Source organism: Bos indicus, chromosome 11 (genome assembly GCF_029378745.1).
Source record: "Bos indicus isolate NIAB-ARS_2022 breed Sahiwal x Tharparkar chromosome 11, NIAB-ARS_B.indTharparkar_mat_pri_1.0, whole genome shotgun sequence".
Taxonomy (NCBI): domain Eukaryota; kingdom Metazoa; phylum Chordata; class Mammalia; order Artiodactyla; family Bovidae; genus Bos; species Bos indicus.
In genome coordinates this window covers 67,642,798-67,658,342 of record NC_091770.1, presented here as the reverse complement: position 1 = coordinate 67,658,342, position 15,545 = coordinate 67,642,798, and the positions used below count along the sequence as shown (strand labels likewise).

The window sequence follows — 15,545 nt, the reverse complement described above, 5'->3', positions numbered from 1 at the left end:
GACTTCACTGTTGTTACCTTCCCACTACTGGGTTCCAGTCCACAGATGACCCTAGCATGCCAGCGAGCCCCAGATCCTGGGGTTAACATATTTTCCTTCATTCAAAAGATTTCCTAAAAAAAGATGGGGATTGAAAAATGATCTAGAGTTTCTTTGAATTAGATTGTCAGAATGATCTGGCAGTAATATACAGGATTTGTTCTCTCAAGTCCATAGACATGTTTTTAAGCAAATATTTCTAAATTTCAGAAACATCACTCTGTTACTGTCTTGTAATTGCTTAGGTTCTTTGGAATGACTGGGAGGATTCTGAGAATTAGATGTTCTGTCCTATATCTGAGATTCTGCTGTGCGTGTTTTTGTGCATGTGTGTCTGTGCTTCTAGGGAGAGAGAGAGGTCTTTTTTTTTTTTTTTAATTTTATTTTATTTTTAAACTTTACATAACTGTATTAGTTTTGCCAAATATCAAAATGAATCCGCCACAGGTATACATGTGTTCCCCATCCTGAACCCTCCTCCCTCCCCATACCATCCCTCTGGGTCGTCCCAGTGCACTAGCCCCAAGCATCCAGTATCGTGCATCGAACGAGAGAGGTCTTTTTAAATGAGACTTTTAAAAAATTCTCGAAGTAATAGTAAAAACCTAATTTTCCCTTTTATTAATAAACAATATGTTTTATTTAGTAATTTATAGGAAAGTACAGAGAAGAAAATTAAAAGCCCCATGATCTTATCCCCAAGAAATTAACACAAGAAATAACATTTTGGATACCATTTTGATGTCTGTCAGTAGCAGTTAATCCTTTTAGGGTCACAGAGATCTTTTGAGAATCTGAGGAAAGTTATGGATCTTCTTCTTTATGAACACACAGGTGTCCACAGTTTTGTACACAATTTTCACCCTCAGTTTATGACTCCAGCATACATTTTTATAGTCACATTTTAAAGCCTGATTTTTATTTTAAAAATTTAGCATTTTTTCCCTTATATCATTAGAGAAACTCCTCGAATGTAACTTTTAAATTGTCTACATAAAATTCCTTTATGTGGATATATCCTAATATATTTAACCAAGTACCTCTTTCTTAAACGTTAATTTTATGTCAACATTTTACTGTTATAAATTCCTCAGCAATGGATGTAAGGTTTTGACTATGTTCTTTGTAGGATATGGAATCTGATATCCTTCAAAATTGATCTTTTAAATTATATTGATTAATTACTGATTTTAACTCTTTATATTCTTTCTTCCTGCTTTCTCTATTGTGTGTTAGTAGTTTTTCTAACCTCATAAATTTATTTCTTATTAGAACTTTGGCTGTCATTCCGTAATATTTAATATGTAATGCTGTCTTATTCTTGTTTTCTGGACATTTTTAAATTTAAGTTTTGATTTCTTTACCCTAAAGTTGCTTAAGATATATTTTAGTTGCATTGTGATAATATGGCCTCTGTAACTACAGAGGTAGTTCTTACTATAGAGGAGCTTTCTATTGTCCAGTTTGTTATTCATTTTGTGTACATTATATGGGAATTAGTTTTCCATGTTGATAAATATTAGTCTATAACATGATTTTTAGTGGAAGAGTAATAGCATTGTATTTAACATCACTTTTGACAAATACTTGCTGCTGCCGCCGCTCAGTCGCTTCAGTCGTGTCTGACTCTCTGCGACCCCATAGACTGCAGCCCAGCAGGCTCCTCTGTCCCTGGGATTCTCCAGGCAAGAACACTGGAGAGGGTTGCTATTTCCTTCTTCAATGCATGCTAAGTTGCTTCAGTCGTGTCCAACTCTATGCGACCCTATGGACAGCAGCCAACCAGGCTCCTCTGTCCACAAGGTTCTCCAGGCAAGAATAGTGGAGTGGGTTGCCATTTCCTTCTCCTGACGAATACTTAGGTTGTTACTAATTTTCACCATGTAAACATTCCTGAAGCTAAGTTTTTATTTATATCCTTTACCATTTCCTTAAGATAACTTCTAGGAGATTATTTGCTAAATCAACAGATATATATGTATTTAAGGCTTTATGATACCTATATCCAAATCAGTTTCCAAGAATGCTAATCAAATTTTATTTCAATTAACAATAGATGAGTAATTTTCACCTCATTTTCCTACCCAGACCAGCTTAGAGGTTTTAGATAGAGGACACTGTTTACTGGCCATTTTTATTACTTTTGGAATTTGTGTTGTTTGTGTCCTTTTTTTTTTATTGTTCTATGTTTGTTTTGTTCTTATTAATATGTAAGAGCACTTCATGTGTCATATATTGTAGGCAATCCTACAGTTTGTCATTTGTCCTATATAAGTATTGTCTCATCTGACCCTCTCAACAACCCTCGAAGGTTGCCATACCATCTGCATATCAGTTATGGTTGAGGTGACTGAGTACAGACTAGTCTCTTTCCCAGAGTCGCATAGCTAGTAAATAGCAGAGTTAGGACAGTGTCCTAACATTTGGCTCTAGAACTTCCTCTCTCAGGTATTCTGCCTCATAATAAGGCAAATTTAGTAATATTTTCCTAGAAAATCATCTATAGTTTCAAAATTTTTTTAATAAGGTGGAAGAGCACATTGAAATCTTTTGTAGTATTTTCTTGCCATACATCAGTTTTATTGTATGCATTTGTGTTGCTCTTTTTCTTGGTAACTCTAACTAGAGATTTGCTGTTTTATTATCTTTCAAAGATAACTCTATAGAACTGTTTTTCTGTCTTCTAATTCTTTGACTGTTGCCGTTATCTTTTTGATTACAGTTCCCTTTTTTAGGCCCACTTTGCTGATTTCAAAAAGAATACATAGTAAATTTTTTAATTCTTTAAAAAAAAAATTAGAGTTTTTCTCTCAATATAAGAGAGATTTTCAACCAGCGTGAGTGTGGGGAGGGAGACTGTAATCTCCAGGAAGACTTTTTCACACATAATTTATTACTCCCTTGTCGCCTTTTTCCAGTTGCCCACCCTACCCCACCTTTTGAGGATTATACTGTTATTGAGAGTGCTTTCTAATAGCTGTGTGTTTCCCTTGTAAGAAAAAACTCAAGTTTTAATTGTATCTCATAAGTCTTCATATGATGTTTTCAGTATTTTGAAATAGGCATTGGAGTTATTCGGAAGGTGTACACTTCAAATATTAAATAGTTAAAACTTTTTGTGCGTTATTTTTTATTTTTAGCTTTGTTGTCTGGTCTGTAGAATTTTTAAGTTTATTGGTATTTTGGTCTGGCTTAAAGTGCTCAGGGTTGGATATTTAGTTTGACTATACCAGATGTATAAAGCATTGGTCATTGTCCTTGAGATGAAACATCACAGTGATGACCAGTTATGGTGTGGGTAAGAAAAGAGGGTCGTGGGATAGCTCTAGGAGAGTCTTCTTTGTTGCTGAATCCCAGCATTTAGTACAGTGCTTGGCTCGGTACAGTCTTGTTGAGTGAAGGAAAGGAGTTGCTTTCTGCCAAAGGATAGGAGCTTGGATTCGTCAATGTTAATGACAAAGGTTCCTAATCATTTTCCATCCACTTCCAGTTTTAATGCCTAATTCTAACTTATTATATATCTTATGTTTTGTTGTTTGTATAAACTGTTTTTTTAAAGAGTTGTTTTTTGCTTTTATTTTTGTGTCTTCTCCCCTTTATGCTTACTTTGAAGACTATAAATAGCAGTTTTTTTAAAGGCCCAACAATTAGAAAACACATATTTGAGTAAAATTAGGGCTGTAATAAAAGTGTACATATGTTGAATACCTGCTACACACTAAGCCCAGTAAGTGCTTTTATTCACTTTATCTCCAGTGATCCCTCACAACAGCCCACAAGAGCCTGAGTGACCTGCCCAAGGTCCCCGGTGGAGAATGACAGAGTAGAGATTTGTACCTGAGAGCCCAGCACAGTAGTTGTAGTCATAAACACATCTCAGAAATCTTATAAATCAATGACATTAAGCTTTTGCAGACATAACAGAACGTCTTTTTCTCTCAGTTTATGCAGCATTTTCTGTGAACATTTGGTATTTTCTCTGTTCATATTTGTAGTGTGAATGAAGAAGAATCTTCATTCTTTACAAATGAAAGAAAATTATATCTAAGTCCCAGAAATGAATATGTCCCCATTTGATGAAGTTCAGGGTGGCAATATTTTCTGGAAGGTTTCTAATCAAGCTCAGATGGTTCACTGATTTTAGACCTTCTAACCAACCAAGGGAGGAGCTAAGCAGGAAATGTGGCAATGAGGTGGGGAGGATGACACAAGGGTTATCATTAACATTTTTATGGTAAAAGCTGCAAAAATGTTACTAAACTATGTCCATACATTAGAGGAGAAACGGGCAGATGACATTAGAGGAGAAACAGGCAGATGATTAAAACTTGACATGGTACCTCTTTTTTTAAAATAGTTTTTGGTTGATAAATTATATACATTCATTTGCTAAAACCCCAAAGAAGCAAGATTAAGAAACTCATAACCCCACTCCAAGAGGAAAGCATTGCTAACGTTTTACAATATTTATGTCCATAGTTTTATTTCTGCATACATACATTTTTCAAAATGAGTTATGCTACTACTACTACTAAGTCGCTTCAGTCATGTCTGACTCTGTGCAACCCCATGGACTGCAGGCTTCTCCTTCCGTGGGATTCTCCAGGCAAGAACACTGGAGTGGGTTGCCATTGAGTTATGCTATATATATTTTTTCATAGTTTGTTATTTTTCTTTGAATATATTTCATTGTATCTCATTTTAATATATTTCAAAGACTTAAAAGCTGTGATTTTTACCCTTCTCTTCCTCCATCAGCCTTTAACGAAGCTTAGTTAGAAGCCCACTTTAATGATATTCTCAAAATGACAAAATTAGATTAGGAGAAGAGTAAGGACTGGGTGTACAGGGAAGATTTTTGTCTGATAGAACAGTTGTGTATTATTGTTGTGGTATTTAGACTAATTTATACATAGAATCAAATTACAAGGAACTGTGTGTATACACACACATACACACAAATGAATACATGTGAAAATTTACATAAATGGGATAGAGGTTAGTCAACAGAATTGCACCAGCATCAATGATAATGAACTACAATTGTAAGAACTCGCCACTGGGGGAAGCTGGTTCACAGGGTTCTATGTACTGCAACTTCCTATGATTCTATAATTATTTGAAAATTAAAACTTTTTTGTACATCCACTTTATAAAAGGCTAGATTAGATTTTAATTCAGAAACAAACTGATTATTAAAATGCAAGGTACAACATGGTAAAGTAGGAACTAGGAGACTTGTGTTTTGATCATGGATCTGCTGGTGGACCTCTGGTTAGTCTCTTAACTTCTGGGCTTCATTTTCTCTTCTGAAAAATAAGAAAATTGTGCTAGAAAATCCTGAGATCCCTTCAAGCTCTGGTATTCCTTAAGGTGTATAGATTTTTTGTAAATCTGTAAGTTTGCCAAATACAAAGTGAATGCCAATAGTATAGTAGAGGTTGTCCAGAGGTTAGGGCTTGTCTAACCTTGCAATAGGCAAGAAATCTCTTTCTGTCTCTCTGTTTGCCTAGCATTACATTAGACATTTGGTGATAGAACAGGATTCAGTCCCCAAAGGACCTCAAGAGGGAAATGGGTACAAAAGAAGTACCTATACACATATTCTAGATTACACAATAGAGTTTGTTTACCTACCAAAATGTGTGATGGGGCCAGTATTGCTGTAGGAATTCTGAAAGGGATCACTCTAGACTGCAGTATCTAAGGAAGAAGAGAAATTTCAGATGTACAGCTATTCTAGTTTTATCATTAACTGCATCTCAGACTGTGCTGCAAGGACCAGAGTGTATATCTCATATGTATTTTGCTATTACATTGAATTATATCCACTCATTTCTCTTTATTCTGTCTCTAAATTTAGACTTACTTTATAATTTGAGTTGGGTTAATAGATGGTAAATACATCTAGATTTACTTGATGTTTTCTGCTTTTCTCTTTTTTCCCTGTCTCCTTGACCCTTCTTTCCCCTCCAACCAACTCCAGCTGAAAAAAGGAAGGGTGGGCAGACTATGGATTCTAGCCTTCCTCTTCTAAGTGTATCTGATCCTTTCATTCCTCTTCAAGTACCTGATGCACCAGGTAGGTAAATAAAACTGAAGTTAAGTTACATCACAGGGCCTCTTGAGAGTTCTGTTTTAAACACTGTGAGAACAACCTGCAGTCCAAGACCTAATAATAGGTACTGTTGTATATTTTTACTGTGTCTCAATAAAAGGGCCAAAATTCACTTGGAAGGCACTTATCCTTAGCAAAGACAGTAAATTCAGCTCAAATTATACCAAATTGTATTCCACATCATACCAATGTTAAGTTTCATGTCCTCGACTGTGTTAATGGTGATGTAAAGGGCCTGTGTATTGCAAACAACTTTTAGTCCAGTGTGATGTTAACAGTGTATGTGCGGGGGAACCTACAAGCACATGATGGAAGGAATAAAATCCTAATAGTATAGTATACTGATTGGATTATGAGTGACTTCCTGTTCCTGTTTTGTTCTAATGTGCTTTGATTTTTATAAGATAAAAATACATAATAAAATTTGATAGGGAATGAGTCAGGAGACCTAGGTTCCACTACTTTCCACTGTCTGAGCTTGACTTTTCATCATCAAGATAAGTAGTTCTCATCTCCCATACAATCTGCCGTGTACTGATTTTTAAGTAAGCAGTCTGCAAAAGTAAGAAACGGTTAGCGTGGTCTGATTGAAACAGCTTTCAAAACAATGCTTGGATGCTTTCCAGTTGGGGTTCATGATGCCAAAGATTTCCCTTTGCTCCCCTCCTCATTCTCTTAGGGGAAGAGGCGCATGATGTGAGGGACAGAAGTTGCCCTTTCCTTCTTGATCAGTTCCTTTCAAAAAGCAAATAGATCCAGCCCCTTAGAAATAACTGGAGGTCATTTTGCTGTTGATAGTTTTTCTTTTTCCTCATTCTTACTCCTGTCGATTTCTTGAACTAAAAGAATCTGCTTGGTTTTTTCTTCTCTCTCAAAATGTCAGAGGGATTTATTTGATTGATTGCTTCATAATTGGAAGGGATTGTGATGTGGAAATCCTCTACTTACAAAACAGACCCACAGCTAGGGGTACCAAGACAGTTTTTATTTCTTTAGATAGTTTGTTGACCCTTCTAAGAAGAAGCAGAAATTTGCCTTAATCAGGTAGTATTGTGTATTGGCTGGACCTGGAGGTAGGTCAAAAATACTTAAAATAATTAAGGAATGACTCAGGGAGGGTAGTTAAAGAAATGAAAAGAAAGGTGTCAAATGGAGGTCCTTTTCTCTGTTGCATCTTTCAGGTATGCCTGGCAGGGCCTAGACAGGCCAGTTTCAAGCAGATGCCCCTTCAGGTTCATGCCTTGTTCTTACCCAGATAGCCCATGAACTGCAGAAGCTGGAAGGGTGGCCTCTTGGCACAAGCCAGATGATGAAAGCATAAATCATACATGTTACTCCTTTGAATTCTCAAATCACTGAGCAAAAAATCCAGGCTTCTTACCACACCCACAAGGCCCTGATGATTCTGGCCCTTGGCTGCCCCTCTGCCCTGAGCTCAGAGCATTCATCCCCTCATTTCTTCCTTCAGTAAGCTGACCTGATTCCCACCCCAGGGCCTTTGCACTTTCTGGTACTCTGCCTGGAAAGGTTTTCCTTCTTGTCAGTCGACATTTGGGTCTTGAGCTTAAATGCTGTCTTCTCAGTGAGGCCCAATGTGGTCCTGTGGGCACTGTCAATCACGCTCCCTGGCTTTATTCTTCACAGCACCTATCGTGACATTGTCTGTTTTTGCTTCTTCATTGCCTCTTGTTTGCTTGTTCAGTCCCCACCAGAACATCAGGTCCTGAGGGAGGGACTTTGTCTGTCTTATTTGCCAGTGTACTGCCAGTGTCGGGAATAGTGCTGGGCATAGCTGGCACTCACTGAGTATTTGCAGATCAGATGAATAAATTAAACAAAACCTGAGGCTGAAAGGCTTTTGGCGGTCCCATTACTCTCCATTTCTGTCCCCAAACACCGAACCCCAGACTCCTAGCTCCATAGCCTTCCATGTGTGACTCTGCCAACCCCGATCCAGGCCTGCTACCCACTGTTTGAGGAGATATAAACAGCCCACAGCCCACATGTCAGGAAGCTGCCAAACCCCTGGATGAAAGTAGTAGCTAAGCTCAGCAGATCCTCAGTTCCCTCTTTTCATGCTGCTGTCTGGAATTTGGGCTAAGGATGGCATGTGACCGTTGTGTCTGAATATTTCATTTACTTCAGTGCCCAGCCTGTGGCACATTTAGCGTTCAGTTATAGCTCTTTGTCCCCATATCCTTCCGCAGCATCTTGAAATACTGCAGTGAGGAAAGGGCTGAGAATTTAGGGTCTCTGGTCCCATGGCAGACTGCGGGTTTGTCTCCTGCCCCTCAAAGCAAGCAGTTGGTCACTCTCTCCACCCCATGGTGGACACTGGTCAGGTGTATTGGTTGGTTGGTTTTACATACGTGCTTTCCCCTCCCACACTCATCCTTCCTGGTGGTGAGAGTCATGGAACCTCAGTCTCCTGACAACTGTGTCTATGACTTGACATTTATTTTATGCTGTTTAAATGTTTACACATATAATATCCTTTGAGCCTACAGATAATACAAACGGGTGGGTGTGTCATGCAGTCTCTTGCCTTGTGAGTGAGGGAGGGAGGCCCTAATTCTGTGTGACTGAGCTCCCTGCTCTTTGTTGGCCCACAGCCCAAGGCAGCTAGTGGTCTCCTTTGCATCCATCCCAGGTCAATCAGGCCTTTGACTAGAGAGCTCACCTTAAGGTTTAGGGAAATACAGGAACGGATTTGAACATGTAAGAGCTTGGTTCTAGCCACTTAGTAGCTAGGTGGTTTTAGTCAAATCACTCCAACCCTGTTCCTGCCTGAAAAATTCCAGGGACAGAGGAGACTGGCAGGCTACTGTCCATGGGGTTGCAAAGAGTTAGACATGACTGAGCGACTAACATTTCACATGACATAATGCCTCATGGTTCATCCATATTGTAGCATATGTCAGAAATTCCTTTCTTCTTAAGGCTGAATAATATTCTACTGTGTTTTGCTCATCCATCCGTCAGTTGACACATGGTTTGCTTCTGTCTTTGGGCTGTTGTGAATAATGCTTCGGTGAACATGACTGTGCAAATGTCTCTTCAAAACTCAAGATTCTTTGGGGTATGTCCTCGAAAATAGAATTTCTAGGACGTACGGTAAATCGGTTTTTAGTTTTCTGAGGAACTGCCATACTGTTTCCCACAGTGACTATACATCTTTACATTTCTGCCAGCAGTGCTCAGAGTTTGAGGAAAGGATTTTTATAGCAACCCCTTCATACTGAGCTTTCGACATCAGTGTTCCACAAGACTAAGCAAGAACGCATTAGTTGCCCCATGAGCGCTACTTCCTAGAATTAATAACTTAAAAAAAAAATACTTCTTGGCTTACAGCCCTCTGTCTTCTTTCGACAAGCAGGCAAGAGAAGCTGCATTTCCTTAGTGGTTTATTGTTAAGATTGGCATTCTTCTCAGAGCTATTTGCTTGGCATCTTCCTCACTTCCTACTGCCATCTTGTGATATTAAAAGGTCCAAAGTAGATCAGAGTGCGTGTCTTTACTCTGGAAAGTTTTTCTTCCCACAGATTCAGTTCTCTAAAATGGACTTAGAATGCGTCATGGAGATTGACTTTTGATTCCAGCGTGCAGATGTCACAGACAGTTTAGTGCCTGGTTTCTCAGTGATAGGAGCTATTTAGAGTGGCTAAATTCTAAAAACAGCATCTCTTGTTACAAGACTTCAGGGCTCACACCCCAAGTCAACACGACATACAGTTTCCAAAGCCACAAAGCTGGAGCAGCCATATCATCTTTTTTGATGAGGCTTGCATCTGGCTCTTCTGTCTTAAGTTCATTCTGCTTTATTCCTCATGCCTATTTCTGATTAGGGTTGGAATGGGCCCTGAGCAAGCCCTTAGTCTTATTAGTCTGTATAAATAGATATCTATCCTCATTTTTGAGATTTTAAGAGAGAAATTTTACAACTTGCAGTATTCCCTGGTCTCATGCCAGGAAGTGGTTCTGATTATCTATCCTTAGACTGGTTTATGAAGAATTTATTACCCTTTTTGTAATATATGTTTTCAATAACTGAACCTTGAGAGGAGAGGGAACTACATCTGAAATGGATGAATTCCTGCCCCCAGCTCCAGCAGTTGCCTTCTCCTCTCTTCTCCTAGTCCCTGACGCCATTTGACTTACTTTGAAGGAGAGGGGTGGTGCTCAGAGAAGACCCTTTCACTCCTTCCTTCATTTCTAAGTTCTAACAGTCCTCTCCTTCAAAAGCAGTCCTGGTCTCCACTGTCCAGGCTAACTAATTCTGCATCCATTTTTCTTTAGCAGTCTACCTTCTCAGTCTTTTAACTGTGATTTCAGTGCTTTTCCAAGCACTTAATCTGACTCATTTTTGAGAAGCCTAGAGACTTGGGAAAGAACTGATTATAGTACTGAGAATGTGATAGGAAAATACCACCAACGGGAAAATAAGAGCAGACAATCCATAAAATAAAGTATGAATTATCAGTAAGTAATATTTTTTTAAAGTTCACTATCATTTAATTGGTATATATAATATACCAATTATAAAGCAGTGAGGTGCTCAGCTTCTGCTGTCAGCTTGGTAAAGATGGAAATAACCCAGTGCCTCATGGACACACTCTGATCCTGCTTGTGGGAACATCATTAGTACAGCTCTCAGGGTGGATAATGTGGTCTTTGAGATTTTACTTCCTTATTGACAGCAGTTCCTTTCTAATACATTATCTCCATGAAGACATGAGTATGCTTAAATATTCATTGAACAATCATTTTATATAGGAAAAGAATGAAAGAGTATTTGTTTAAAACTCAACAGTGGAGCTTCCCTGGTGATCCATTGGTTAAGACTGCCTTGCAATGCAAGAGACACTGGTTTGATCCCTGGTCAGGGAGAGCAACAAAACTTGTGAGCCCCAACTACTGAGCCTGTGCTCTAGAGCCGGGAGCCACAACTGCTGAGCCCACGTGTCCCAGAGCCTGTGCTCCGCAACAAGAGAAACTGCTGCAGTGAGAAGCCTGCACACTGCAACTAGAGTAGCCCCGGCTTGCCGCAACTAGAAAAAAAGCCTGTGCAGCAACGAAGACCCTGGGCAGCCAAAAATAAATATATCTTCCCAAAAAACACTTAACAGTGGCTATCTCTACAAGGGAAATTTGGGGTAGTTTAACTTTTATCCTGTAGCTTATTTATATTTCCCAAATTTTATACAGTAAACAGATATTATTTTTATACTAGGGTAAAAAAAAATTGCAATTTGTTCTTTTTTCAAATGAGAAGCAAGTTTAGATATTCCCCCCAGCCTCATTCCCTGTTCACCCGGCTGGGCATGTCTGAGCTGAGTTTGCAGGATGAACAGCTCTCTGCATTGCCCAAAACCTGCCACCTTGGGGCCACTCATTTTAGCTCCTGCCCATGTCACTGAGGAGCCCTCCGGGTGTCCTTCTCTGCCGTCAATACCAGTTCAGAGCTCCAGTGTCATCATTCAGCTATCTGTCTTCTAAGCAACCAGTTCCTACTTTCTGGTTTTCCCCTCATATTGTATGATTGAACTTTTAGAGGTTGATAGCATCTTTAAGTTTATCTTCATTTTATCGGTGGGAAGACTTAGATCCAGAGAGAGACAGTGATTTGCCCAAAGTGCCACACAAACTTTGTGCAGAACCCAGGTCCCCTGGTTCTTTTTTTTTTACCTTTAATGTTATTCTTTTTAAAAAATCAATTTATTTGTTTTAATTAGAGGATAATTACTTTATTGTGATGGTTTTTGCCATACATTGACATGAATTGGCCACAGGCATATGTATGTCCTCTCCACCTGAACCCCCCTCCCACCTCCCTCACCTGTTTTTCCTCTCTACATGCTGCCTCCACCTCCCACTTCACATTATTCAAGGAATTCTGCTTATTCTATTCTCATACCAAGGCATTTGAGAAAATTCTAGAATTTCACCCATTTTCACTACTGTAATCTCACACCTCTTTTATGTGCTAAGTATTTCAATTTATAAACACACACACACATTAATTTCTAATAAATATGCCCATTTAATCCTGACAACCTTTTAAAGTAGTTCTTAACCTGTATTTACAGGTGAGAAAACTGATGCTTAGAAAAATTAGGTAACTAATGTAAACTCAGGCCCTTTGGCTCTTTCATGTTGCTTATTTATTTGAGAGGATTTTGCAGACTCCAGCTGAAAATGTACAGTATTACAATCAGAGTAGATAAATAATAACCTCCTCAAATCCAGGAATTTTCTCCCCTTTCCCTCCAACACACATGTAGAATCTGAAGCCGGATCTGAAAATATCAGAGTCAGCCTAGGAACTGATATAAAACTGGATCATTTTCTTCTATCCATAATTGTCCACTGCTTTTCACATATACTGCAATAAGATGGAGTCATGGACTTTTGATTCTAACACAGAAGATATTGAAAACTCTTGTAAAATGTTTCTTAGGATGATTCGATCGTTGCAAAATGCAATTTATGAATTATTTCTTGGTTTCACTGGTCTGTCACTTTGTGTAATTGGGAAATAGAGTGTGAGCCTCTATGCATTTCAAGTATGAGCTGTCCCAGAATTTGGGTTTTGTTTTTGCTCCCAGGGAAGCCACTTCCCATTATTCAAGTTAAACTATAGAATTCTTTGTTAGATGGCAACAAGTCATACGGTGGTGTGGGGCTTGGTCATAAGGTTTTGAATCCTAAAGAATACTTCCCAGTTTCCTAGATTCACCACCCTCTCTACTCTTTCCTCTGTCATAATACACAGCCTCAGAGTGTTTTTATAAAAATGTGAGAGAGGCAATAATTTGTAAAATGAGGGATATCAAAACCAGACCTTGATACACTTGGGAGGCGTCTAGGCTGTGGTTTAGAGGCTGTCAGCCTCCTGTAGCCTTTCTTTTAATTTCTCTTATAATTTCTCGTCAATTTCTCCATTTACAGTGACCAGAAATGACCGGTAACAGCTTAAAATTTATCTTCTAGGAGTCTGTACACTTTTATTTATGGCTGTGCTGCATCTTCACTGCTTTGTGCAGGCTTTTTCTCTAGTTGTGGCGAGTGGGCCCTACTCTCTGGTTGAAGTGCGTGGGCTTCTCGTGGCAGTTGCTTCTCTTGTCGCAGAGCATGGGCTGTAGGCGTGTAGGCTTCAGTAGTTGCAGCACGAGGGCTCAGTAGTTGCAGGACACAGGCTTAGCTGAAGCATGTGGGATCTTAGTTCCCTGATAGGGATTGAACCATGTCCCCCACATTAGTGGGCACATTCTTAACCATTGGACCACCAGGCAAATCCTGAGTCTGTGCACTTTAAAGCAGTTGAAGCCTTAGTTAAACCAGAAGGATGAATCTCTGTATGTAAAGATCTGGGTCCTAGTCCTAGCTAATTCTGTGACTTATTTGCTAGAAGATCTTAGGCAAGTGGCTTCACGTTTCTGAAGCTGTTTCCTCATCTGCAAATGAGAAGGATAATTGGATAAGATCTGAAGTTCTTTCCAGTGTTAACATATCTTTTATAACTTAACCATTGTTCATGAGACCATGTCTGTGAAAACCCCTTCTCTGGTAATGAAGCTAGGCAGACCCTTTGTGCAGCATGGGGAGGAAAGTTTGAAGTCAAGTCCAGCCTCTGCCATGTCCCATCTGTGACTTGGACAGGTCACACATTCTCAAGGTCTCTGATGTCCATTCTCAACTGCATGGATATTCCCAAACTCCAGGGGGTTTTGTGAATAATGAATGAGAATGTTTGGCATTGAACTCTGCAAATGCAGGCGACAACCTTTGTTACAATAGCACTGAGTAATGGACTGCCCACTCTCAGCAAGAGTGCTGGTAGTGAAAGAAGCTGTTTCTGCACAGGCTGTGGCCTGGACTCTCACTCCGTGTTTTGTGCCTAGTTTTAACTCTGATCCCTGCTTCTCCTTCCCTAGTTCCCATATTTGAATATTCTTAAGTAGCAGTGACCATACAGGTTATCTATGTGAGCAGCCTGTTACTTTGAGGTTTGGTCAATAAAGCCTTCTTAAACATGGCCATTTAACCCACCCCCACCCCATTATATATCACCATAAACACACATATGCACGCATGCACACACATATTCTTTTACCCTCTCATGTTTTTTGCTAATGGCTAATAAAAAATTAGATTCTTGTTGAAGGACCTGCCTTTCTGCCATCGATCCTCTGTTCTCCCCACCTCTCCAATGAAGCCAAAAGGCAGAGATGTGACAGAGGACGAGAGGGAACCGGGAACTGGGGATCAGAAATTAAGAATCTACCTTCCCTGCCTTCAAGGGCTGTAAGAGAAGTGAAAGCAGAGTGTTCCAGAAAGTTGCTACTGTGACAGAGAGTGTGGGGAAAGGCTTAGAGATGATGTCTGAGTGACTAATACGAAAAGGTTGGGGGGTAGCTGTCTGCATTTTACAGGTAAGGAGATCCGTTTCAGGAACAGCCCCAGAGTCACGCCCACTCACTGGACAGGCCAAGACAAACAGGCCTCCGGTGAAAGACAAGCAAGACATGTGGGCTCTTTCCCTTTTGTCCAGGACTTCATAAGATTGCAAATGTCTGAGTGCTAGAAGTGAAAAAAGCAGATCATCACTTTTTTTTTTTTTAACGTGAAAGGTCCTTGTTAGGGGGGAATAAAACCAAAGCCAGTGCTCAGAATAATGAAAAATTAGATTTGGGGGGAAAACCATCTTACTTTTGCCAGTATGCAGAAAATTGCCCAAGAAACTTTAAACATCTTTTCTCACCATGTCATCTGCAGTTCGAGTAATGCTGATGTTATTATGTTCGTGTACTTGGTTAGAACCCTGAGTTTCGTTCTCTGCTGCTCAGAGGCTGCTTTCTTCTTTCCTTCCTTCCTTCAATATAAATTAGGTATCAATGAGAAATGTCGCTTACTGGTATTTAATTCCAATATATCCGCATATTATACTTTCCAAAAATGGTAAATTGGTTTCACCTATAAAAATGGCTTTTTCTGCAGTGTTAATTGTACCAAAGCAAGTTATCTTGCCTAGACACTAAAATCCATTATTTTGTTTCACCTGTGCAGTTACAGATCATCTCAATTACAGGTCACCTAAAATCTGGCTTCTGTCCCTCAGTGAATATCTGTTTCATCTTTGCTTATCTCTATTCCTAATAGCCTAGAAGAATACAGATTAAGATATTATATACACACAGTTGTCACTGCTTTTTCTTAGATGTCTTAGTTTTATTTTAATGGCACTTTATTTCTGAGGTAGAAAAGACATTGTTGACAGGCCTTTACTTAGGCAAGTAATAGAATTTGTGTGGTCTCACTCAGTCTCTGTAAGTTAAAGGAAGTATGAGCTCTTAATTCCTTTCTTTCTCTAAGAGTCTGTGATTCATTA

The 15,545-nt window shown here is 39.2% G+C and overlaps 1 protein-coding gene across 17 annotated transcripts in view; it reads left to right on the top strand.

The window, feature by feature from the left end:
* Nucleotides 1-15,545, top strand: part of AAK1 (AP2 associated kinase 1) — a 171,787-nt gene that overhangs the window by 129,955 nt on the left and 26,287 nt on the right. For 12 of the 17 annotated variants that reach the window (XM_019970439.2, XM_019970443.2, XM_019970442.2 and 9 more), the window contains one exon: nt 6,026-6,121. The exons of the other annotated variants lie outside the window; for them this stretch is intronic. In XM_019970439.2, the coding sequence (XP_019825998.2) occupies nt 6,026-6,121 (96 nt within the window). The remainder of the gene's footprint in view (nt 1-6,025; nt 6,122-15,545) is intronic. 17 annotated transcript variants of the gene reach the window in all.